This window comes from Eretmochelys imbricata, chromosome 2, assembly GCF_965152235.1.
Source record: "Eretmochelys imbricata isolate rEreImb1 chromosome 2, rEreImb1.hap1, whole genome shotgun sequence".
In the NCBI taxonomy this organism is placed as follows: domain Eukaryota; kingdom Metazoa; phylum Chordata; order Testudines; family Cheloniidae; genus Eretmochelys; species Eretmochelys imbricata.
This window is the reverse complement of record NC_135573.1, coordinates 261565450-261590601: the sequence shown is the minus strand read 5'-3', so window position 1 is coordinate 261590601 and position 25152 is coordinate 261565450. Positions and strand designations below refer to the sequence as shown.

At 46.3% G+C, this 25152-nt stretch overlaps 1 protein-coding gene across 1 annotated transcript in view; it reads left to right on the top strand.

Annotated features, from left to right (window-relative positions):
- The window catches only part of OBSCN (obscurin, cytoskeletal calmodulin and titin-interacting RhoGEF), a 300816-nt gene that overhangs the window by 19294 nt on the left and 256370 nt on the right, over positions 1–25152 (top strand). The window contains exons 4-9 of the mRNA XM_077808766.1: positions 265–525; positions 6252–6554; positions 7374–7640; positions 9238–9513; positions 15262–15534; positions 20789–21064. Of these exons, the coding sequence (XP_077664892.1) occupies positions 265–525; positions 6252–6554; positions 7374–7640; positions 9238–9513; positions 15262–15534; positions 20789–21064 (1656 nt within the window). The remainder of the gene's footprint in view (positions 1–264; positions 526–6251; positions 6555–7373; positions 7641–9237; positions 9514–15261; positions 15535–20788; positions 21065–25152) is intronic.

Sequence of the window (25152 nt, the reverse complement as noted above, 5' to 3'; positions counted from 1 at the left end):
GCGCTCTCCTGTCAACTCCGCTTGTGCTTCTCGTTCTGGTGGAGTACCGGAGTTGACAGGAGAGTGCTCAGTGGTCGATTTATCACATCTATACTAGACGTGATAAATCGACCCCCACTGGATGGATCGCTGCCCGCTGATCTGGGTGGTAGTGTAGACAAGCCCTTAGTTAGAGCTTTTGGCACTGTTTTGATCTAGCTGATCTGTGTATCGCAGTATTCTGTGTCTGCTGTATTATGACTGTAGTAGTTTTCTTTCATACAGGGAACATCATTAAAAAACTGCCACGGAAGACTGCGGTCCCCATAAACGACACAGCCATATTCTGCGTGGAGCTGGACAACGAGTGCCAGAACATCCGCTGGCTGAAGAATATGGAAGAAGTGAAACCCAATGACCGAATCACTATCACCTCAGCTGGCAAGCAACATACACTGATTATCCGGGAGTGCAAGATGGAAGACGCCGGGGAGATTGCATTCCTGGCTGATGAGTGCAGAACATCTACCCAGTTCACTGTGTCCAGTAAGCTTTCCTTTATTCTATATTACAGTGAGCATCAGAACATAAGAATGGTCATACTGGGTCAGACCAATGGTCCATCTAGCTCAGTAGCCTCTCTGACAGTGGCCAATGTCAGATACTTCAGAGGGAGTGAACAGAGCAGGGCAATTATTGAGTGATCCATCCCCTGTCATCCAGTCCCAGCTTCTGGCAGTCAGAGGCTTAGGGACACCCAGAGCATGGGGTTGCATCCCTGACGGTCTTGACTAATAGCCATTGATGGACCTATCCTCCGTGAACTTATCTCATTCTTTTTTGCACCCTGTTATACTTTTGGCCTTCAGATTGACTGTGTATTGTATGAAGAAGTACTTCCTTTTGTTTCTTTTAAAACCCGCTGCCTGCTAATTTCATTGTGTTACCCCTGGTTCTTGTGTTTTGCGAAGGGGTAAATAACACTTCCTTATTCACATTCTCCTTACGATTCAATAATTTTATAGAGCTCTGTCATATCCTCCCTTAGTCATCTCTTTTCCAAGCTGAACAGTCCCAGTCTTATTAATCTTTTGTCACACCCCTAATAATTTTTGTTGTCCTTCTCTGTACCTTTTCCAATTCTAATAGATCTTGTTTGAGATGGGGTGACCAGAACTGGATGCCATATTCAAGGTGTGGGCATACCATGGATTTATATAGTAGAATTATGATATTTACTGTCTTATTATCTATCCCTTTCCTAGTGGTTCCTAACATTCTATTAAGTTTCTTGACTGCTGCTTCACCTTAAGCGGATGTTTTCAAAGAATTATCCACTCACAAAGATCAAGAATTCACTCTCAGTCAGTATAATTATTTCCTGCTACTGCCATGATAAGCTAGATGCTATACAAAGACAATAGAAGGCCCCATACCTGCCCCAAAGAGTTTATACCATAAAAGTGAACTTTATGTTAAATTATGATATAAAAATGAGAGAGAACAAAAGTTCCAGGGTGAGAGCGTAGTGTATGTGTGTATCTCTGCTGTAACAGTCTGCACTGAACACAAAATGGCTGTGTGGTGGGGTGGCTGCCCCACACAGGCAGGAGAAGGGTTAAGGCAGCCTTGGAGAGGCTGCGCAGAAACCAGCCAATCAGGAAAGGGTTTACTGGGAGAGCCAGTCAGGAGAAGGCTTGCAGGAGCAGCCCATACATAAAAAGCTGCTCAGCAGAGCAAGGGGCAGTCTCTTCCTGGAGGGCAAAGGGGAAGGACTGTCTGCTGAGGAGCACCGGCAATACTGCAGTGCTGGGCAGAGTAGCGGGGCAAGAGGGGAGCTCATGGCTGACCATGGCCAGACTGAGGCCCTGAAGCAAGGGCAGGGAAGGTGCTAGGGCTACGGGGGAAGTGAAAGTCGTGTAAGTGAAACTCCAGGGAAAGTTGGCAGCAGGAATAGGAGGAGAGGCAGTAAGTGGCTGCCAGCTATAGGGTCCCTGGGCCGGGATCTAGAGTAGTGGGCAGGCCTGGGTCCCCCCACCCCTTTACCCCTACTTGCCAATGAGGAGAGTGGCCTAAATCCAGACTGCAGTTTGCCCTGAAGCCAGGGGCTAGACTAGAGACTGCAGTTGGCTGCTGAGGCAAGTGGAGGGACTAAGGACCTCCTGTCCCGCAAAAGGAGGGAGACAGTGGGCTGGGGCATAGCCGGAGGGCTGTGTCTCAGAGAGGACACCGCGGTCCGGGAGTGACACGGGTCCAGGTGGTGAAGACGGTGGAGGAAGTGGAAGTAACGGCGAGTGAGACATGCTAATAAAGGGCGCCCTGGTGGTCCAAGAGAGCTATTTCCCAGCACGGCCTCAGCCGTGGGTCTGCACCGCTGCAGGTAGTGATTCAGAACTAGGGCTCGGGACTTCTCTCCATTTAAAAATCAGTACACAGATAGCAATTCACACAAGCAACCTAGAGTGCCTATGTGTTCATTGTTTACAGAGCACTGTTAATGGGCCAAGTGCTTTAGAAACTCTATTCCCCAAATGCTTAGGTGGTTCTTTGAGTGGTATTTGCCCAGTCCCACCTGTGGGACTGGCATCTCCCGGCTACTGAATCTTCTAGAGATCAGTGCCCATTGGAGTTGCTCGTCCCTCTGTCCTTCTCCCCCTGCAGAGGATTCTGAGGGTATAAGAGGAATGGGGGGAGTGGCCCTAGCTCCTGACTGGAGCCTCTAAAGAAGTGGGGAAGGTGGGCAGGGAGTGTGAATATGCAAAGGTGATGCTCTCCAAGAACAGCTCCAGGTGAGGAGAGCTGAGCGGAGAATGTTTCATGGGGGAGTTCAAGATTTCAGAATTTGTTTTTGTTCCAATTTGGAATAAAACCTGAAAATTTGAGGTTGGTTTTAAAGAGGGATTTGGAGAGGAAAAGGGATGGTGCTTTTTTCTTTTCAAGCAGTTAGCCCAGCCTTAGTACCTCCACTTTACACACAATTCTTTATCGAGAAGTATTTAAAAAGTTGGGAAGTTCAGATTCTGAAACATTCAAGCTGTGGAACTAGATAGTCACTCATTCCCATTATCACTAATGGCATGTCATTCATTAAACACCCAAGCAGAGGTGCTGGAACAAATTGTATAGTGGGGCTGCTAAGAGCCAATGAACCAAACAGGATCAGTCCCCTAATTAGCACTGTAACAGTTATTGAGCTGTTTATCAGTATCTGGCAAAGCACGCAATATCACATGATCTGCAAGCAAAATCTTACTGTAATGATTGTTCATTTTATTAAATTGTAGCTGGTTAACCATGGAGATGAAAACTTTTAAGAAGCTGCCCTCCCACAAGCATATCTCTTGCTATTATATATTAAGTTAAATATACAACAGTAAGGCCCAATGATCTGATTTCAGTAGCTAAGTGTTCTTCTGAACCCAAGTTGAATGTTAAAGTAGTAGGAACTTTGACCTAGGTGGTTTGATCGTCAATAACCCAATGGGTAGTGTGACAGTGTATCATATAACACTGGAAAATATATTTATGTAACTAAGGAGGAAGAGTGGATCATGCCAAGGTTTCCTATTTTTACGCTTCATGTGTTAGAAAAGTGCCATGTTAGCTACTTGAAAATCTCAGGGACTGTGTTCACACCTTTTTCACTGAACCATACTGGGGTAGTGTTGGCTGGTTTATGAGTCCTCATTAAAAGAATAATGCACCTCTCTCATTCTCCACGGTTTGTGCTTTAAAAAAATCATATTATTATTACACTCAATTTGTGGATGGGTAAACAGAGGCACAGGGTAGATTATGAAACTTGCCCAAAGGTACTCAGTAAATCAGTGACAGATATGGGAATCAAATATATCAAATGATGCCGACCTCTGCTCTTACCACTAGGATATGCTGCCTCTCAGAAGGTATTTAGCCTCTAAAGTAGTGAACAATTTTGATCAGACTTTGGCCTTCTCCAGAGACTTCAGGGCTTACCCAAGGAAGTTTTAAACATAAGTCTCGGATAGCCTACTATACACAAATAGTTGCAGAAGTAGAAAGCTATAGATGGGATTCCATAGATGCCCTGACAGAGCATCAGAACAAAAACTCAGGCTCCCGCAAAGCTGTGTTCATTTGGGGGGTACTGATTTCATTTAATTATTTTAGTTCTTCAAGATTATTCCACACACAAGGCTCTGGCTGTCCATACATTACTAAACAAATATATGGCTTAGAAATCGCAGTGGATGGTACGAACAGCAAGTAACTGACTCTTGGGTGCTCATGTTACAAAGGGCCATGTGGATGGGGATGCCATGATGTGCTGAGGTTGGTATATCATTGGCTGTCAGAGACAGGACAGAGGAAAGACTCTGAAATGGTGTTCACTTCAGAGCTAGGCCAAGCATGTGTGACCAGTGATAGATCAGCACAAACAGTGTGACCCCAAAGACGGCATTATTCATTCATTTTCTCTGTCCCAGTCTTCTCTATCCCGTCTCTCCAGCATTAATGTCTGAGCTTGGCTGAATTACAGATCCTCGGCTGGCATAAATCGGTACTGAGGTCAATGGAGTGTTGCCAGTTTACATCAGTTGAAAATCTGGGCCAAATTTTAGTTTCATTATTGGATCAGGTTCTAGGTAAGTAATGTTGCTCTGTGCAAGGGAGTGATCAGGCCCTCATCACAGGTTGCTCTAGATGGCATAGATCTATATTATGCACAGGATGCATGTGGCGGGGCGGCGACTCCTGCTGGTCGCCCAGGGAATTAGCGTTCCAGCCTCCGGAGCGCCCTCTGGAGGCCGGTGTCCCACTTGCCATTGGGCCCTGAGTCTCTCCCGGACCTCGGTGCCCCTTTTCGTGCCGGGGTGCTGCCACCTGCAGTACCCCGCACAGATCTAGGTCTCCCCTCCCTGGGGAACCCCCAACCCTCTACCCCCACCTCACCTCAGTCTATGGCCACTGCCAGTCATCACCTAGCCCCTGTTCCCTGGGGCTGACTGCAGTGTAAACGCCGCTCATCACTGGCAAGAGGGGTTTGGACCTGCTGCCTCTGCCTACCTTTGGCTGCCCCCTGCAACCCCAGCACCTATTTGGCCTTCCACTAGGCCTGCAGCCTGGGGGGTTTCCAGGCCAGAGCTCCCCCAGCTCCTCTGGCCTTCCCCCAGCCCTGCTCCACCTCAGGTACTCTCTCAGCTACACTGCCCAAAATCTTTACAGGAAGTTGGCTGTCTGCACTTGCCATGGAAAAATTAAGCATGATGAATCGTGAACAAACAACTTTATGTTAGGGAGCTCCCCAAGGCCAACTCCTATGTGTGTACAATGTACCAACCATCTCCTTTAGCGAAGGAATCTTTTGGAGTTCCCCAGCATTCTCAGCAGCCATCTGGTAGTACCGTGCATACAGCCCACTGTTACTTTAAAGGGATTGCATAAATGCAGGGAGGGAAGTGCTGGAACAAGGGTTTGATTTAAGCAATGTTCACACCTTCTGAAGAATCCCAATTAAGATGCATCTCACCAGGGTAACAGTGTGTAGTGATACTAAACGGGTGATCCATTATTCTAGCTGAGCGTTAATGAAATAAAATAAGTTAAACCGGCTCCATCTAAGCTTCTTACATGGTCAGTATTGGTATGTGTGTAGGAGTCAATGGTAATTTGTGTACATGTGTGAAAGGTCAATGGTAGTTTGTGCGTGTACTTGGGGAATGGAATTAGTGGTGTGTGTTGGGTCTATAATATTTTGTGTGTGTGAGACAGAAAAGGGGTACAGTCAGTGGACACCAGTGATACTGTGTGTGCGTGTGTGTAGGGTCCATGATAGTGGCAGTATGTGGGAAAGCAGATGGTGAAAGATGTGTGTAATTATAGGGATTATTGGTATTGGGTGTGTGGGTCTAATGGTAGAGTATGTTAGAGGTGTCAGTACTTCGGGGGTACTGAGTGCTGTTTTGTGTATGCTGTGTGTGTGGATGGTCAGTAGCGTTTTGTGGGGCCAGTGATCTCCGTGATTGTCTAGGGCGACACTAGCATTGTGAGTGTACATGGATTGTGTGTCCATGGACGGTACTGTTTGAGGATGTGTTTTTCTTCAAACCCCCTTGCTTATCCATCTTGTATTAAGACTGTCTGAAACATTCCGTGTATTGACGTCAGCAGAGGAGTAAGAACGCTAATCCGATTCCTGATAGCCCTCGTGCACAGGTGCCGGCGTGTCTGTCATGCGCTGTGGTGTGTTCATTCTGTGATATGGTTTTGTCTGTGTTTTTATCGCACTTCAGCTCCAAGAAAACCCCCATCCCATCCCCCATCCGACCCCGTGGTGAAAAATAAAACAGAAACCTCAGTGACGCTTGCCTGGTCCCCTCCCAAAATGGAGCAATTCATTCTCCTCGATGGCTACCTGGTGGAACGTAAGAAGCTGACTGGCTTTAGCTGGATGAGATGCCACCAATCTCACATCCCCATCCCAGAGTTCACAGTGAGCGATCTGGCAGAAGAGGCAGACTACCAGTTCCGCGTGTCTGCAGTCAACAGCTATGGGCAGAGCTCTTACCTAGAGTTCCCAGGGACCCTGCACCTCGGTGAGCCACGCAAACAAAGGGATTCAGGCCACTCAGTTGACTAACAATAGGGCCGTGATCTTGCAAGTCCTTGCCGTGTGCACAGCAAAGCAAGGCAAGGTGGCCGCGCTCCAGGATGTGTGCGAGCAGGGCTACGCATTTTGCTCCTGCAAGGTTAAGTGCTAGGCGCAGAGAGCTCTGCACTGAATCTCAGGCCCTTGCTCTCTAGAATGCAGAGCTGTAGCTGAAGAGACATGATCTTAAAGGCACTCGTGAGCAGGTCCGTGAGCCAGCGAGCTATGTGTTCCTGTCTTGGACCTCAGCCACGCTGCTAGATGGGGTTTATGTGATGATTGTGCAGTCACACTCATGTAGACAGGATCAGGTACCCTGGTGTACCCTGCTCCACTCTGTCACTTTTTAACCTTCCAATTCTATGGAGAAATGTAGGGACTGGGTTTTATTTCTGGGCTGCTGGGTTCTCTGCTGTTTGTCGGTGATCTATTGTATTGAGTATTTATTTGAAGTGACAAGGTGGATCTGATAGGCACCTCGTGCTATTATTTTATGAATCTAGGGCTATGTAAGTAAAATATGCCCAGCATTCTACCCTTGCAGGAACAAGCCCTATCTCTGTACCCTAACAGCACTGACCTGCTTCTGTAGAAATCAAATCCTGCAGCCCTTCCACATGCAAAATGCCCATTGCCTTCAATGGGTGCGGAATTTTGGTCTGTTATTTTCAGTTTCCTTTTTCTCCCCCGAAAAGTTCTGACCATAGGAGGCAACTCTTCACAGTGTCCTCTAGCTTCAGATTTATGTTTTGCTCTTCTCTGACAGAACCAGCATTGGCTGTGAAAACACCCCTGACTGATGTTGAAGCTACTGCAGGAGGTGATGCTACCTTTATGGTTGACCTCACGACTGCTAGTTCTGGCACCTGGTACCTTAATGGCAAAGCCATACAGAGCAGTGAAATCTACATCATTCGGAGAACCAAAACCACCCACATCCTCACCATAAGAAACGTCACCAAGAATGATGATGGAGCAGCGGTGAAATTTGTTGCCAAGAACATTGAAACCAGTACGAAGATGAAAGTAAAAGGTAGTTACTTGGATCTCATTCATTTCTTCCTTCAGTCAAGGGGGAGGCAGGCTGGTCTTGTGGTTAGAAAGGGGCTTGAGTGTTGGAGCTCCTGGGCTCTATTGCGAGCTCCATTACTGATTTGATGTGCGACCTTAGACAAGTAAAACTAAGCTTTCAGAGCCAGATTCTGATACCTGAGTAGTACCTCACTGACTCCAGCGGCATGACTTGAGGAGTAAGGGAATATTCAGTGTTTCTAAGAGCATCAGAATGTGACCTTGAGTTGCCTAAGACTCCCTCTCTGTGAAATGAGGATCATAACACTTACCTGTTTCACAAGGCAAAGCTTAATGGACATTGGTAAAGGGCTTGTTGACCCTTGGATGAGAAATCCCTGTGGAAGAATGTTTAAAGTATTCATGATTAGAAGGGAGCGCACAGCTGATTGCGTGCCTCATACAATGCAAATATTGATGGTGAAATTCACTGCAGTGCAGAAGTAACTTCCTAAACATTTCTTAACCCCCACTTAAGCCTTTCCATGGGGGTGTAAATGGGGTTTAAATGTTTGTACAGCCTTGCCAAAGGGCAGTTTCACCCCAAGGATATTTGTTGTGTGCGATTGTTCTGACAAATGACAAAAATGTTTTAAAAATAACAATAATAATAAAAAGACATGTTGGAACTTTAATGTTAGGTGGAGTGTAGGGGTCGGAAGAGTCTGGGTTTTCCAGGTGCAAGGGCAGAGTTAAACGTAATGGCTTGTTAAGTTAAAACCTGAACTCATTCATTGAGCCACCCAAGCAGAATGGTGGCTTAGCAAGGAGAGGGTGTGGCATGTGGTGGTTCCCTTGGTTTGAGGATGGTGTTCCTGCCCTTAAGGCAAACAAAATTTGGCAAGTTCTGATTTTAGCTCTGCTGCAGAATATAGGCTTGCCGGATGCTAAGACCGGGCGGCAGGCAGTAAGTGAGGTGACTTCATTTCCGGCGCTTGCACCTTAGAGGGAAAGATGGACATGGGGGAACAGAGGTCAAAAAGTGGGAAAATATTTACCTGGGGGGAAAATGATACTCTTATTTATACATTCTGATTCTTATTGAACTCTGCTGGATTTCTTCTCTTGTCTTGGGTATGAACAGGGCTGAGCCAACCATGAGTTTCTTCTGTGACTGGTTTAATATCCCTGCCTACAGGGAGAGGCACTGGCTGCTTTAGTGTCTAAAGTGAATTCAAGTTGCCTGTGGAAGACTTCCATTGGGGAAAAAGATTTAAAACCACGGCTTCAGTGCTCAGAGATGTGTGTAATTGATGATGAGATTTTGGAGATAGCATCATATATGGTGCTCTACAAGGCATAAAAATTAGGGTACAGATTCTTATCTCATTGACACCAGTATAAATCCAGACCAAGTCCACTGAAGTAAATGGAGTTGCTCCGTATTTACACTGGAGTGAGACCAAGATCTGGACGCAGGTTCCTTCTGAGGAGAGCTTGCAACCTAACGCAGACATATATGTGGGACAGTATGATATAATAGCAAGCCTTTCTTTCTTTCTTTCTTCCTTCCTTTCTTTCTTTCTTTCTCCCTCCCTCCCTCCCTCCCTCCCTCCCAGCTGCTGCAGTAAGAATCACCAACAAGAGTGGAGACACAGAAAAGGTGTCTGTTCGGCTGTGTGAGGAGGCACAGCTTTGGGCGGAGCTGTCAGATGTGGCAGCTTCCGTGAAGTGGATGAAGAATGGGAAGGAAATCCAGGCCAGTCCAAAATATGAATTGAAAACAGCAGAGAAGAAACGCATCCTGAAAATTCACAACGTCACAGCAGAGGATGCTGGCGTTTATGAATGTGTCTGTGAAGGGGATGAAATAGTCTATCAACTCTCAGTGAAAGGTGCGTGACTTTGGCTGGGCAGTTCCTGGTGAATGGCCTGCCCCCAGCCAGTGTGGTCTTTATGTGACAGAAAGGGAGCTCACGGAAGTTAGTGACACCCACCGCTCCAATAGGAAGCAGAAGTACCTCCCTAGAGAGAGGTGGTGTGTGTGAGGTGAGGAGTATTTGGAAGCTGACACCAGACCCTGAGGTCTGTCAGTCGTAGAGGCTCTGCCATATCATCCATCCTGCTTCGTGTCCCGGAAAGTGGATGAGAAAGTCAGCTGGAGCTTGGTGTAGTTGAGTGAGCCTGGGCTATAGGAAAGGGAAAGATGGTCTTGTGGTTAAGAAACCAGCCAGGTAGTTAGGAGACATAGGCTTTATCCCCTCCAGAGACAGATTCACTGTGTGACTTTGGTCACATCACTTAGGGTATGTCTACACTGCCATAAATCACCCACAGCTGGCCTGTGTCAGCTGACTTGGGCTCCCAGGGCTTGGAGTGTAGATGCTTGGGCTGGAACCCAGGCTCTGAAAACCGGTGAGGGAGGGAGGGTCCCAGAGGCTGGGCTCCGGATCTAGCTTGAATGTCTACACTGCAATTTTATAGCCCACCAGCCTGAGCCCTGCAAGCCCGAGTCAGCTGACATGGGCCAGCCATGGGTGTTTTACTGCAGTGTAGACATACCCTTAGGGACTGATCCAAATTTAGTTAAATTGTCGGGCTCAACGGGTAGTGATCAATGGCTCCATGTCTAGTTGGCAGCCGGTGTCAAGTGGAGTGCCCCAGGGGTCGGTCCTGGGGCCGGTTTTGTTCAATATCTTCATAAATGATCTGGAGGATGGTGTGGATTGCACTCTCAGCAAATTTGCGGATAATACTAAACTGGGAGGAGTGGTAGATAAGCTGGAGGGCAGGGATAGGATACAGAGGGACCCAGACAAATTGGAGGATTGGGCCAAAAGAAATCTGATGAGGTTCAATAAGGATAAGTGCAGGGTCCTGCACTTAGGACGGAAGAACCCAATGCACAGCTACAGACTAGGGACCGAATGGCTAGGCAGCAGTTCTGCGGAAAAGGACCTAGGGGTGACAGTGGACAAGAAGCTGGATATGAGCCAGCAGTGTACCCTTGTTGCCAAGAAGGCCAATGGCATTTTGGGATGTATAAGTAGGGGCATTGCCAGCAGATCGAGGGACGTGATCATCCCCCTCTATTCGACATTGGTGAGGCCTCATCTGGAGTACTGTGTCCAGTTTTGGGCCCCACACTACAAGAAGGATGTGGATAAATTGGAGAGAGTCCAGCGAAGGGCAACAAAAATGATTAGGGGTCTGGAACACATGAGTTATGAGGAGAGGCTGAGGGAACTGGGATTGTTTAGTCTGCAGAAGAGAAGAATGAGGGGGGATTTGATAGCTGCTTTCAACTACCTGAGAGGTAGTTCCAGAGAGGATGGTTCTAGACTATTCTCAGTGGTAGAAGAGGACAGGACAAGGAGTAATGGTCTCAAGTTGCAGTGGGGGAGGTTTAGGTTGGATATTAGGAAAAACTTTTTCACTAGGAGGGTGGTGAAACACTGGAATGCGTTGCCTAGGGAGGTGGTGGAATCTCCTTCCTTAGATGTTTTTAAGGTCAGGCTTGACAAAGTCCTGGCTGGGATGATTTAATTGGGGATGGGTCCTGCTTTTGAGCAGGGGGTTGGACTAGATGACCTCCTGAGGTCCCTTCCAACCCTGATATTCTATGATTCTATGAAAGTGAATGGAGTCAGGCCCTCTGGGACCCAGTGTTTGCTCTGAGTACATGGAGGATAAGAAGAGGTGTGGGGAGCTGTAAGGCTTGATCCTTTAGTGTTTGTAAAGCACTCAGGTGGAAGGCACAATAGAAAGGCAAAGTCTCATAACTGTTTATTATTTGGTGTTTGCCAAGCTTTGTACAAGTAAGAAAAGTTCAGCTTGTCTTCACGTGCTCATATTGTCCTTCAGCTCATGGTAATCCCCTGCTGTACTCCTTCCTATGGTTTGCTTCCTGTTCATTTAACAGGCATGTTGGCTACATGTCTGCTTTAACATTCAGCCCCTACCATGTAGCCTTTGACCCGCTGCATAACATTAATGGATATAGGCCTAGTGTTTACAAACCTTCAGCCTCCTCAGGGAAACTTAAGGCTCAGTCAGCCTGTCAATGGGAGTGTTTCCATTGACTTCTATGAGAGCTGGAGCTGGCTTGAAAGGGTCAAATTATCCCCTGATTGCACTGGCTGGATTTTCATCCAGTTGTCTAATAAGGCGGGCAGTATAAAAGCTGGTACTTTCTACTCCGCGCTGGTGAGGCCTCAGGGGGAGTACTGGACTGTGTTCCCATTTAGGCACCACAGTTTAAGGAAGATGTGAACAAATTGGAAGGAGGCCAGAGGAAAGCAACTCTAGTAAGAAGTTTGGAAAGCCTGGCCTACAAGGAAAGGTTGAAAGGACTGGGTATGTTTAGTTTAGAGAAGAGAAGGCTGAGGGGGATCATGACAACAGTGGTCCAATATGTGAAAGGTTGCTGTAAAGCAGACAATGTTCAATTGTCCTCCATGTCCCTCCACGGTAGAACAAGAAGTAATTATCTTAGTTTGCAGCCAGGGAGATTCAGTTTAGATCTACGGAAAAACTCTCTATTGACAATGATAGTTCAGCACTGGAACAGGTTACCAAGCGAGGCTCTTGAATCCTCATCACTGGAAATTTTTTGGAACAGGTTAGACAAACACCTGTCAGGGATGGTCTAGGTTTACTTGATCCTGCCAAAGGGCAGGGGGCTGGACTAGATGACCTCTCGAGATTCCGTCCAGCCCTACGCTTCTATGATTCTATATTGTAGCCTGTTGTCAGACCAAAACCAGGAGTTATATTACTCAAAGTTCATGTGGCAGGATTAGGGCATTTGGCATCTGATCCTCATCCCGCAGACCTTACCTGGCCAAACTCCTGTTGACTCCAGTGTGGGTTTTGCCTAAGAAAGGACAGCAAGACTGTGCCCTCAGTGCATTTGCCTCAGACCTGGCCTTCCTCCTTTTCTCTGAGAATGGTTGTATGAGGAGCTGACTGGAGGAGCAGAAGAAGGATAAGTTAGCTGTGTTTGTGGCGGGAGGTAAGAGGGTTAAGAGAGGGGGAAGAGTCTTGACTGTTTTGATGGTGTATGAGGAGCAGTTTACACAGCTATTATTGGTAGTGCAATCCTTTCTCTTTCATCATCCCATGCTGAGGTCCAAATTCAGCTCTCAGGTTTTCACACCAGGCTCTGATTTCAGTGAATATAAGTCTGTACATATCCCATAGAACGATTTGGTCTCTGACCCTGAGAATATGCAGAGCAGTGATCTGTGCAGGGTCCTATATTAAGCACAGTAACACAGATAGGGACCTAGCCAGCTTTCTCCCAACCTATGATTGGCTCCTCCTAACTGTGTGTATCTATGATCCCCCCCCCCCGCCCCAACCTTGTCAGCATTTTCTGGCCTGTGACTTCCTTCAGGCTGTGATTCCCTGCCCTTCCACCACCCACCTCTACCTGCCTGTGAGATTGCAGTCTCTGTTAACTCTCATATGCCCGTGGGAGGAAGCAACATACATAACTGATACATGAATGCTCGCTTGCTAGATTCTTCAGAGAGCAAACACAAAACAGGCATGAACACACATAAAAAGAATTCATTCAAAAATTCAGCTATTTGTGGAGAGCTTTTTGCTGTCTACACCTGGCTGCAGAATGATTTAATTCTCATTCTCTTGCTGTCCCTGCCTCTCTCTCGGTATATTTTTTTCACTCTGTCAGATCTGCCCACAGCTTTGTATTGGATTAGCTGGAAGACATTCACAAATGTTTTCACCTAAATGTAGCTCTCAAACGAGGGGTCTGGGTTAATGTTTTTTTGGTGCTGCATTGAGGAAGTTGCATTTGAAACTCCCGCTGTACTCACACTTCGGCTGCAAATGTATCCTCTTGGGCATCTTTTAGGTTGCTGTAGTTATTCTTTTTTTACCCAGAGCAGTCTTTACACCAGAAGCTAGTGACTGAATGGAGTCCTGTAAGAAAAACCAGAACAGCTAAAATACCCCCCACCTTTCTCAGCCATTCTCTCATTTGTCTGTTTAATCACTTGTGTGTAGTCTTAATTCTAGATTGTGAGAGCTTTGGGACAGCGATTGTCTTTGTTTTACTTGTTTGTGCAGTTCCTTAGTATGATTGGCCCTGATCCCTGTTAGGGATTCTTAAATGCTACTGCAGTATAAATCATCATGAATCAAATTTTCATCATTGTTTAATCAAGTTTTTAAAGATTGTTTCTATCGGGAATCCCTCCTTACTACTGGGCTGCTCAGATCTCAAAGCATCAATTCCGCTCCTGAGCTAAAGGAGAACTTCCATTAGTTATAACTGACAGCAACACTAATGTTCTCTTCCAAGCCTGGGGAGAGACTGGAAGGTGCACTGTCAGCTTCTGTGGCTTCCAGACTGTGACTGAAAGGGTCTGTAGCTATTTTCAGTAGGGATGATTAGTAACTTGGATAGTAGAGGTTGGGCTTCTGTCCAGTGGTGATGTGAAAGAAGTTCTGCATGCTCATCTCTGTTAGAAAGAACAAAGCGTTTTTTTTGTTTTTTTTTAAAGGTTGGCAATATCGTAAAAAGAGGGTTGAATTTATTTACAGTGTATCAAGCACTTCAGTGCCCAGCAATTCGATGTTGCTTTCCCTGCACATAAGAGCACAACAACTGTATAAAAGTAGTTCAGATATTTTTTCTTTAAATTAAGGGTAAAAACATATATATGTATACTTCTGTCAGAGTAGCTTTGATCATACTGGACCAACAAGCAGATTTAAACTTTTGCTGTACTTTTTTAAAATGACATGGCAGAATTTTAGGACATTAATTCCCTTACTTGGAATAAATAGTATTATGTCTTTAGGCACATATTTTGAGTTAATAATTATTGCTGCCATTGTGTATTTGGATCTACACCTTGAATGAGGTGAGGTTATACTCGTGAATTGATTATTACACTACAAATTAGTATATCACTGAGTTACTTTAATTCTTTTGTGTTCTAGTTAGTTTCCTGTAAGGGATGTCTTTTCATTTTTAGAGGGTGTTGGTAATTCTGTAGATTTATAGTACAGTGCAACTCAAATTATCCAGATTACATTTAAATATCTTGTAAGGTACAATTATTTGCTATCTAGATAAATACAGTGAGTTAATAAGCCTCAATGTTTCCCCTAATATTTGTTCATTCTCTCTTCCTCTCTTTCTTCCATTCTTTCCTTCCTGCCTTATTAAGATTATTTTGCAGGTTAGCATCTTGGATGATAACTGAAAATCACCCACTGTTGAAACATGAAATTCTTATTCATAGTCCCAAATGTAGAGTACATTCTAAGGCAGCCTTTACTTACACAAACTGTCCTCATTCACCTGAGTAGTCCCATTGACTTAGCAGAGCTGCTTGCACAAATAAAGCATATGACAAAGGCTTCCTGGATTAGATCCTAAAATAACAATTTGAGGTAATTAGCCAAAACAGGAATCCAGGAGCAACCTACTAGATCCTAAGTGCGGTGGGGGGATGGCCAGGATGACCTCTCGAGGTCCGTTCCAGCCCTTGCTTTTCTATAATTTTGTGATTTCTAATTAAAGCATATGTAGCTGGCTGTATGGATAGATGAACTGACAATATGGACCCAGTTCCTTACTAGTGCCGTTTGCCATTCTGTTTCAGCACTCGTGCACTTCACAAACAAAGAGAAAGCTGGTGGTGTTGTCATCGCCATCTCCGGAAAACAGGCCGAATTTGTTTCTGAGACCTCTGAAGCCAATGTCATGGTGCAGTGGTACAAAGACGGCAAAGAAATCAGACACACAAAGAAATTCACCCTGGAGGATAATGGAAAGCTGCACAAGCTCATCGCCTCAGCTGTAACGAAAGAAGATGAGGGAACGTACATGTGCAAAGTTGGAGAGGACACTCTAGTTTTCAATTTAAAGGTCTCAGGTGAGTTCATGAGGCACGTGTGAGCAGGGCTTATGTTGGGTACTGAAGTCCTGGCTCATGTAGGAATATTATCACTTAGATTGTGAGCTCTTTGAGACAGAGGCTGCCATCTTTATGTGTGTAGAGCATGTAGCACAGTGAGGCCTCGATCTCTAGGCACATCTGCAATACACGTAAACAACAATAATAGTAATATTCAGGTCACTAGTGGAATGCTAGAGATGGGCCCAAGCCAAAACCACAGATCTAAACACCCCAAACTTTGGACAGGTTTGCATCTGGATCTGGGTCTGAATCCTGTAGTTTGGTCCCTTCTAGAACACATTGCCTCAACAATTTACGCTCCCTTTGAGCTCTCTCCTGTGAGAGGGGGTTTGAAAGTCTTGAGCTACCTTCTGAGAAAGCCTTGGTGTCCAGTTAAACTCAAGTTCTGTGCTCCTGTGGAACGTTTGTGGTCTCTGAGTGTGAGTCATTACTTCTGGGATAGGTCAAGCTACCTAAGGGAGAGTGCATGACCCTCAGGCCGAATGAGGGGGAGTCCTAGAACTGATGTATTCCAGTCCAGAGCTGGACAGGGGATGGCTCACTTGATGATGACCTGTTTTCTTCATTCCCTCTGGGGCACCTGGCACTGGCCACTGTTGGAAGACAAGATACTGGGCTAGCTGGACCTTTGGTCTGACCCAGTATGTCCGTTCTTACTTTCAGAGCTAATGGTATTGAGGAGACATGCTCTGTGAAATCCAGGCAACTCCACACACAGGGATTGGTGGGAAGTTTTTCTGGATTTGGTTCACTGGATTTTGCTTTGAGCTTCATCCTCAAATGATTCCAAAATCTCAAACCTTGAAACTACCAAGTTTCATTTGGTCATGGTCAAAACTACTGAATTTCACATTGTTTCCATCAGAAGTTGTAGCCTGGCTCAGGCAAACTCTACCCACGATTATCAAAAGATTTGGAAACCTCAGTGAACTTTTTGGCAAATGGTCTGAGTTTCAGGCGGCTAAGAAAACCCTAAACCAGACAGGTTTCACGTTTCATAATAAAAAATTGTCCAGAGTGCTAATCAGAAGCACAGCTAGGCAAGGGACCAGAACTAAGACTGGGAAATAAGGTACCTTTGTGGTAGTGAATGTTCCCCATAAACCTTTAATGCCAGGGCTCCAATGAAGCTATTATTCCACAGTCAAATAATTCTTGTTAAAATAGATTACTCCTAATGGTAGATAAGTTTTAACAGAAATGTTTGTTCCTTGGTGCTGTAGAAATGGTTGGCATGGGTGTATCATCTTAGTTGTCCTTGGGATACTTGGCGACCTAAAGCAACAGGTGCTGCAGAATAATATGTAATGTTAAACTAAGGTTACTTATCACTGACAGCCATCAACTTACTCTGCAGCAGGCTAGCTTGATTGAGTGCATGATATGAAATACATGTTACACTCACTGTTGCTTGTTAGCATGAGCAATAGGATGTGTCATACATGTTTGTTCCTAGATTAATCTATAAGGTGCTTATCTCCATGCAGCTCAGTGCCACTTATGTCATCTTCACTTTAATGTTAACCCCTGGGGGAAAAAACCCAAAAACTACAGCCCTCATTGTAGTAACCCCCAACCTGGATCATTAGTCCGGTTTGAACCATAACCTTCAGTGCCAGGGTACAGGCCTCTACTATTTGAGATAAAGGAAAACGCCATTAAATGCACACTGAAAAATTTTATTATTTCCATGGACTGGCTTCTTTTTTCTCAAGACTAAACATGTCCAATTTTTTAATCTCTCCTTACAGGTCAGGTTTTCTTAACCTTTTATCATGTCTATTGCTCTTTTCTGAACTCTCTCCAGTTTGTCCACATCTTTCCTAAGGTCTGGTGCACAGAATTGGACATAGTACTCCAGCTGAGGCCTCACCAGTGCCAAGTAGAAGGTCCCTTCCAATTACCCCCCATGTCTTACATATGACACTCCTATCAACTTCTGCCCTCAGCTACACTCATATGCAACTCCCTTAGTGACAACCATGTTGTCTTTACATTCTGTAACCATACTCATCCTTCCTGCATTAGGCTGAAATACATAGCACCAGATTCTGCACATGGTTAGTGTATACACAGCTCCCATGGAAGTCGGGGAATCCATTTTTAGTAACTCCCTGGAGTGGTCATCAGAAGGGTTTGAACTTGGGACCATTAGCACAGAGCTCTAACACTTGAGCTAAAGGAGAAATTCCACTAGTGGGTAGCTGTAGTTGGCTGTTATCATCTGTGAACCTGCTACTAGAGGGGAATGAAACACAAGCAAGTTACAAATGTAAATTCTTCCATAGATGGAACCCCGGGCCCTGGAGGTCACTAAGATTGAAATCATGCCAGGGTGTAACTGGATTGTTCTTATGTTGCTCTAGGTTAATGGAGGGGCACAAACTACTTTTCCTTCTTCTTTTTTAGATGAAGTTGTTAAGTTTGTCAACAAGCCTAAAGCAATGCCAGAAATTTCAGTCAGTCCTTCTGAGGGTCTAGAGCTGGCGTGTGAGGTGTCGGTGGCCAGTGGAGCTGTTGTGTGGAAGAAGGATCAAACTGAGGTTAAGCAGGACCAGAGAATGACCGTCACCTCTCAGGGAACAGACCGAAAACTCATCATCAAGAATGTAACACAGCACGACCAAGGGAGCTACACCTGTGAATCTAAGGATGACAAAGTAACATTCCAAGTCAAAGTCAAAGGTGAGCGGATGCATGAAATCTCAGGAGCAATAAAATACTTAATCCTGGATTGTGTCTTGCATCTAAGGTTCATCCCCAAACACTTTTTGGGGTAAATAACTCTGCCACAGGGCTTGATTTTCAGCTAAGCTTGAAACCTGCCTCTACTTTTGAAAGTGCAATTGTGTGTCCACAAATAATTGCACGTGCAACATGTTGTGGCTGCAGAAGGTAGCTCTTAGATATCTAGCAACCTGCCTGCACCATTACATCTGTAAAATTAGAGGCCATCACACCTGCAACATCAGGGCCACAGAATTAAAACACAGAATGATAGCAGAGAGTCAGGAGTGGGTGAGAGAGAGAAACAGAGATGTAGATAAAAGCAATGAGGGACGTTTGCAGCAGAGCTCTGGAACCAGATGGGAATCAGTGAGGTGGAGTGACACAGAAAGGCTCTTCCAAATGGCAAGAGGAGCTGGTTTTTGCAGCATTGATGAACTGGTTGTGTGTAGTGACAAGAAGAATTTGATGCTAGGCATGGAGTGGAAAACACTTATAGCAAAGAGAGAAAGAGTCTGTGAGGTGGGCTGGGTCTGGTGCATAGGTTTGCGAAAAGCAGTTTTGAACAGGATCTTGAAGCTGATGGGGCTTTGTCTGGGGTTGTGAGTGCTAAGAAATACAGTAGAGCCTCAGAGTTGCGAACACTTCGGGAATGGAGGTTGTTCGTAACTTTGAAATGTTCGTAACTCTCAACAAAACATTTGGGTTTCAAAAGTTTGCAACTGAACATTGACTTAATACAGCTTTGAAACTTTACTATGCAGAGAAAAATGCTGCTTTTAACCATCTTAATTTAAAAGAAACAAGCACAGAAAAGTTTCTTTACCTTGTCAATTTTTTTTAACTTTCTCTTTATTCTTAGTAGCTTGTATTTAACACAGTACTGTACTGTTTGCTTTTGAGTGTATTTGTGTCTCTGATGCTGCCTGATTGTGTGCTTCTCGTCCCAAATGAGGGGTGTGCTTGGCTGCTCAGTTCATAACTCTGATGTTCATAATTCTGAGGTTCTAGCATTTGTGTTTATTGTGGGCCTCGTCTTGCTTTGCTGTCCTTTGAAATCCTCCATTGGTTCCAAACAGTCTCTTGCTCACTGTTCCAGTTTTGACAACTAGGAGGCAGGAGGGCACCTGCTGCAAAGCTATCCGCAAGCTAATCAGGACTAAGACAGGGCAGTGTTTGGATGGGAAGCCACCAAGGAACATGTAGGTGCTGGAAGAAGTCAGTGGAATTACTCTAGATCGGGGTGGGCAAACTTTTGGCCTGAGGGCCACATCTGGGTATGGAAATTGTATGGCGGGCCATGAATGCTCATGAAATTGGGTGTTGGGGTGCGGGAGGCGGTGAGGGCTCCGGCTGGGGGTGCAGGCTCTGGGGTGAGACCAGATATGAGGAGTTCAGGGTGTGGGAGGGGGCTCCTGGCTGGGACAGAGGGTTGGGGTGTGGGGGTAGGGGGTCAGGGTTCCGGCTGAGGGTGCAGGCTCTGGGGTGGGGCTGGGGATGAGGGGTTGGGGGTGCAGGAGGGTGTTCTGGGCTGGGACTGAGGGGTTTGGAGGGGGGGAGAGGGATCAGGGCTGGGACAGGAGGTTGGGGCACTGGAGGAGGTCAGAGGTGCAGGCTCCAGGCAGCGCTTACCTCAAGCAGCTCCCAGAAGCAGCGGCATGTCCCCCCTCTGGCTCCTATGTGGAGGCACGGCCAGGCGGCTCTGTGCGCTGCTCTGTCTGCAGGCACCATCCCTGCAGCTCTCATTGGCTGTGGTTCCTGGCCAATGGGAGCTGTGGGGGTGGGGGCAGCATGCAGAGCCTCTTGGCCGCCCCTACGTGTAGGAGTCAGAGGGAGGACATGCTATTCCTTCTGGAAGCTGCACAGAGCGGGGCAAGCCCCGGACCCCACTCTCCGGCTGGAGCACCAGAGCGGGGCAAGCCCTGGACCCCGCTTTCCATCGGGAGCTCGAGGGCCAGATTAAAATGTCTGGAGGACTAGATGTGGCTCCCAGGCCATAGTTTGCCCACTGCTGCTCCAGATTTATACCCGGGTAACTGACAGCAAAGCCTAGCTGTTAATGTCTGTGAAACTGTGTGATCCTTGGACTAAAGTGCAGTGTGGTGGTGATCAGTCAGGGTCATCACGTGATCTCTCTTTATGGACATTTGGTGCACCAGCCTACAGCAGCTTTAGAGGATAGGTTTTGTTTTTGATGGTCTTGGGGTGAAGGCATTGGGTTGGGAATCAGTAGACCTTGGTTCCATTCCTAGCTCTGCAAGAGACTTCCCATGTGACTTTGAGATATTCCTCTCTCGATGTCTCACTTCCCCATCCGTAAAATGGGAACAAAGATACCTCCTTATCTCAGACGGCTGTTGTGAGGGTGCAGTCATTAACATTCCTGAGGTGCTAAAATATTACAGTGATATGGGGAACGTCACCTAAGCCCCTTGATAGGAGACTGCAAAAGGACATACGTCACTGTGTTTCCATCTTGCAGAGATGGAAGAGGTGTTTTCAAACAAGGAGAAGGTGCAGAAGGAGGTGAAGGCCGCCCTGACAGAGAGTGCCACCCTGAGCTGTGAGGTGACTCAGGCCAAGACTGAAGTGAGGTGGTACAAGGACGGGAAACTGATCACCTCCAGCAAGAAATTCAAGGTGGAGTCTGAGGGCAAATCCCGGCGTCTGGTCGTGGAGCAGGTGGAGAAGAAGGATGCTGGAGAGTACACCTGTGAGGCCGCAGGCCAGAAACTGACCTTCAAAGTTATCATCACAGGTGAGGGAGATGTTCTGATTTGTATTTCATTGACTTCTCTTTCTGGGTCTTTTCTCATGTTCTCTGCTGACATGATAAAACGGATTATTTCATCTCCTTCTGTTGTTGCTTTGAGCTGTACTGCCATGGAGGCTGGGGAGGGCTGGACCAGATTTGAGGCTAGTCTGGAGACACAAGGTCTCTGCAGGTCTCCTGAGGTTCAGATTCTGGGGCTGGAACATGTATAAAATGTCATCAGGAAAAGCAGTTTAAGCACGTCCAATGCAATCACGCAATAATCTACCCTGTCCTCCCCACTGCTGCTCAGCCTGAAAATCACTAGCTCTCCTGTTTTGTTCTCTCTTCCTTTCTCCTCATAATAGCCTCCCTCTCATAGAATCATAAAATATTAGTCCAATCCCCTGCTCAAAGCAGGACCAACACCAACTAAATCATCCGAAGACACAGACACACACAGCTGGCACCTACAGGTTGGCAGGGCAAACAGATCAGCAGTAGACATACTCATTTGCACACACATACTGTGTGCAAAAAATACATATTTTGCATACTGTGTTCAAAAAATCCCATCCCCAAGTCCTCAAGTGTGTGGCAAAGTGAACAAAAATGGAAATGTGTGTGTGGCTGGAATGAACAGTGAGTTGGATTTCACAAACACGTGAAAGCACATCTTTTATCCAGCTCTCCTCCCAACCCTCCTTTCATCCAGTGACGGTGGCATTGAGCGTGTTCTCTAAATGGATCTGGGACCCACGGGAATCTTAAGAGAAGGTGTCTGTACAAGGTCAGCTCTGTTCTTAGAACAACAAGCAATGACCCAAGCAGACTTTTCTCTTTCAAACCTCCTTTGATTTTGAGGCTCAGGACGTTTTAGGAACTAGATTTTTCTGTCACTCTGACAGTGATGGGATTTCTTTTGGTATCTTAATCATTTTGCAAGCGGTTCAGATGTCCAGTAAATAGCAGCTCAGGCCTGACCTATCCTGAGCCATTTCAAAATAAACTGAAAATAAGATTCAATTGGGTGGAAGTGATGGGAACATCTTGCGGTTTGATCGAGCACCTGCTGATATTCTCCAGCTTTTTGCTGTTCCAGAAGCCTCTGGAGCCCCACACCATGACTACCAAATAATGAGAACAGCAAACAATCCCTGATGCTGAATTTTGTTTTCATAAAACAGTTCAGTGGACAGTTCTGAGTGTAACCCTTCTGCCCATCAGAGTTGGCAGCGACCGGGTTCAATATCGAGGGGATCCATTCCAATAACACAATGCAAAACCGGCTTGAGCCCCCACCAAGTGACCTGGGACAAATATATACCACCCCCGCTGGGCGCCTCCAAGAGGCAATACTTCCCCTCTCACAAGCACATAGTCTGAGTGTAGCAAAAAGCCTTTTAATAACAGAAAGAAACAATGTGACATTATGTTGGGGAAACACCACCAACAGGATTCATAACACAACCCATGAGCAAAAAATCCATCCCAAGCAAATTGGGGCATGCCCTTTCCCTTTGGTTCTTGAGTCCAGCAACCCAAATCACCCAAAGTCCCAAAAGTCCAATGACCCAAAAGTCTCTGTCCCTGGTTAGGGCAGCCCCAGAGTTCGAAAGTTTATCTGCAGAGCTTTACCTCCCAACCTGGGTGGAGATGGGGGGGGTGGGAGAGAGAAGTAAGGGGCACCTTACATGATCTGAAGCTGACTGCCCCACAGCTCCGCTCCGCTCCGCCAGCCGCCCCATGAACTGCTTTGCTTGGCTCCGCTCTGCGGCCCACAAAGAGCTCCCGCCATCCCACGAACTGCTCCGCCAGCCATCCCACGAACTGCTTCGCTTGGCTCCGCGGCCCACAAGCAGCTCCCGCTGGTCCACGAACTGCTCCGCTCCACGTCCCACAAGCAACTCCCACCGTCCTATGAACTGCTCCACCAGCCTGTCCACAAGGCACTCCAGCCCTCCCACAAACTGCTCCACAATATATCTTCAGGCTCCCCCACTACTTAACACAACACTCAGTGATTTCAGCTCTTAGTCAGTTCAGCTCTTTGGTGAATTCAGCTTGTAGTAGGGGAGCCTCAGTGCTGGTGCATCATTAGCCCAAAGTGAGCTCAGCAGCCTGTAACTAGAGTCCTGATGGAATCAAAATTAGCTCTGATATTCCACAGTGGAGAGAGGAGGAAGTGTAATTAGCATGTAAGGCCCTCACCAAGGGGCCCATGCCACCAAGTATTAATACTTGTCCCCAGCCTCTTTCAATTCACAGAGTTTTGGAACCCATGACCCTTGCCTAGTGAGTGCTACTTAGTTGATGGTGAGTCCCTCCATCATAACAAAAGGCCAAGTACAGTTCCAAGCAGAGTTCCCATAATCAGGGTAATAACAATTTATTCTTCCTGCCCCAATAACAGAGACACTGGGGATCCCACAGCAGCCAAAGTGACCATTTGGGCAGCTATGGCCTCATTCTAGGCAGGGTGGGTGTGCCTATGCAAATAAGATCGGCCCCTGAAGTTCTTTTCCACAACTTGCTACACTTCACCACCAGATGTCAGGGTGGAGCTCATCCTGACATTGCTTACATGAGTAACAAATAGATTCTTTCAAACCCAAGTCTTTTGTGGATAATTAGCCCGTTGAAAGAGGGATACATTAGCCCGATAAATTATTTGCAATAAACAGTTTGAGCTGCTCTGGTGTTAATTCTGAAGACTAACGACAAATGATTGAATGACAACATTACTGTTTTATTTCTGATCATTTTAGCAGAAATACCATCTGCTCTGGATTATAGGTGAATCTGGAGCAAAGAATATCAGCACTTCCCTCCCATAATCTGACCCTCGCTATCTGTCAATATAATCAATCTCTTCTCATCTATTTGGTCTCATATCCATTTCTTCTACTCTATGGTATCTCTTTTTCCCTTGTTGGTGAAGTATCAGGTATAAGCCACTGCCAGAAGCAGGCTACTGGTGATCCAATCCAGCACAGTTCCCGTTGTCTTAAAACAGCAGGAATTTGGACATTAACAAATACCTTCCAGCAATTTATTTGGTATTAGGTTAGATTAGGGACAGATTCTGGGTATGCTTCTGCAGGTGTGGTAGATGACTCCCTGTGAAGCCACACAGGGGCAAGGTGCTGTGTACTTATAATGCTACCAGTGACGTAGGGGGTAGTACTTGGGAGACCTGGGTTCGAGTCCCAGTGGGACTTACTGTGTGTGTCTGGGCTAAATCACTGCCCCTCACTGCATCAGTCTCCACAGGCTATGGAACATAAAGTGCTTTGCAAACATGATGTGCTCAGTGTTGTTATTAATCAAGGTAGAAATTAGGCTACGGAATAACAATTCATTAATAAATTGTAAGATCAGAAGGGACCATTATGATCACCTTGTCTGCTCCCCAATTAAAACTGAAAAGACAAAAACTAGCTTCCGCCTGGCAGAGAGGCAGTTGTGCTTAATTGATTTTTACTTTATATAAAGAAGGTCTCATCCCCAGATCCCTGTGCTTGTACCGGGCACAATGGGACACTAATCCTGACTGATGCCTTTGTGTGTGACTGTAACACAAATAAATAACGTTTTATTAGACACACAAAGGAGCCACAATGTTGGGAGGCCAGGGGCCCTCCTACTTCCGTGCTCACTAGGGGTCCGAGCCAATACGGGGTGCAGCTCCACCGTAAAGAGTGCAATCTTTGCTGCTCCTTCATCGCCTCGGGAGACATTCTGCTTGCCTCAGTCTTCTGTAAGCAGAACACCTTTGGGACCTGCTGCCCCAACATGGTGTATCTCTGCTCCCTGCTAACACTGCTGTGGCTTCAAGTGCCCCACAACCTGCTGGCCCGTGTGTTATGTGTTCAGAGAAGGTGAGTTTGTTACAGAGCTCAGCTACAAAGGTTTGGCTCTTTAGCTCAAGCTGTAGCAGCTTGTACCTCTAGCTCAGGAGGTTCCCTAGTTCAGTCCCCAGTGTCAGCCAAGATGGCCGCTGTTGCAATTTAGTGGGGCTCAGACTAGGAAGGAAGCTTTTGGAGGGAAGATTGCAGAGCAGGAGTTGATTTTAAAAAAATGAAAGAAACCCT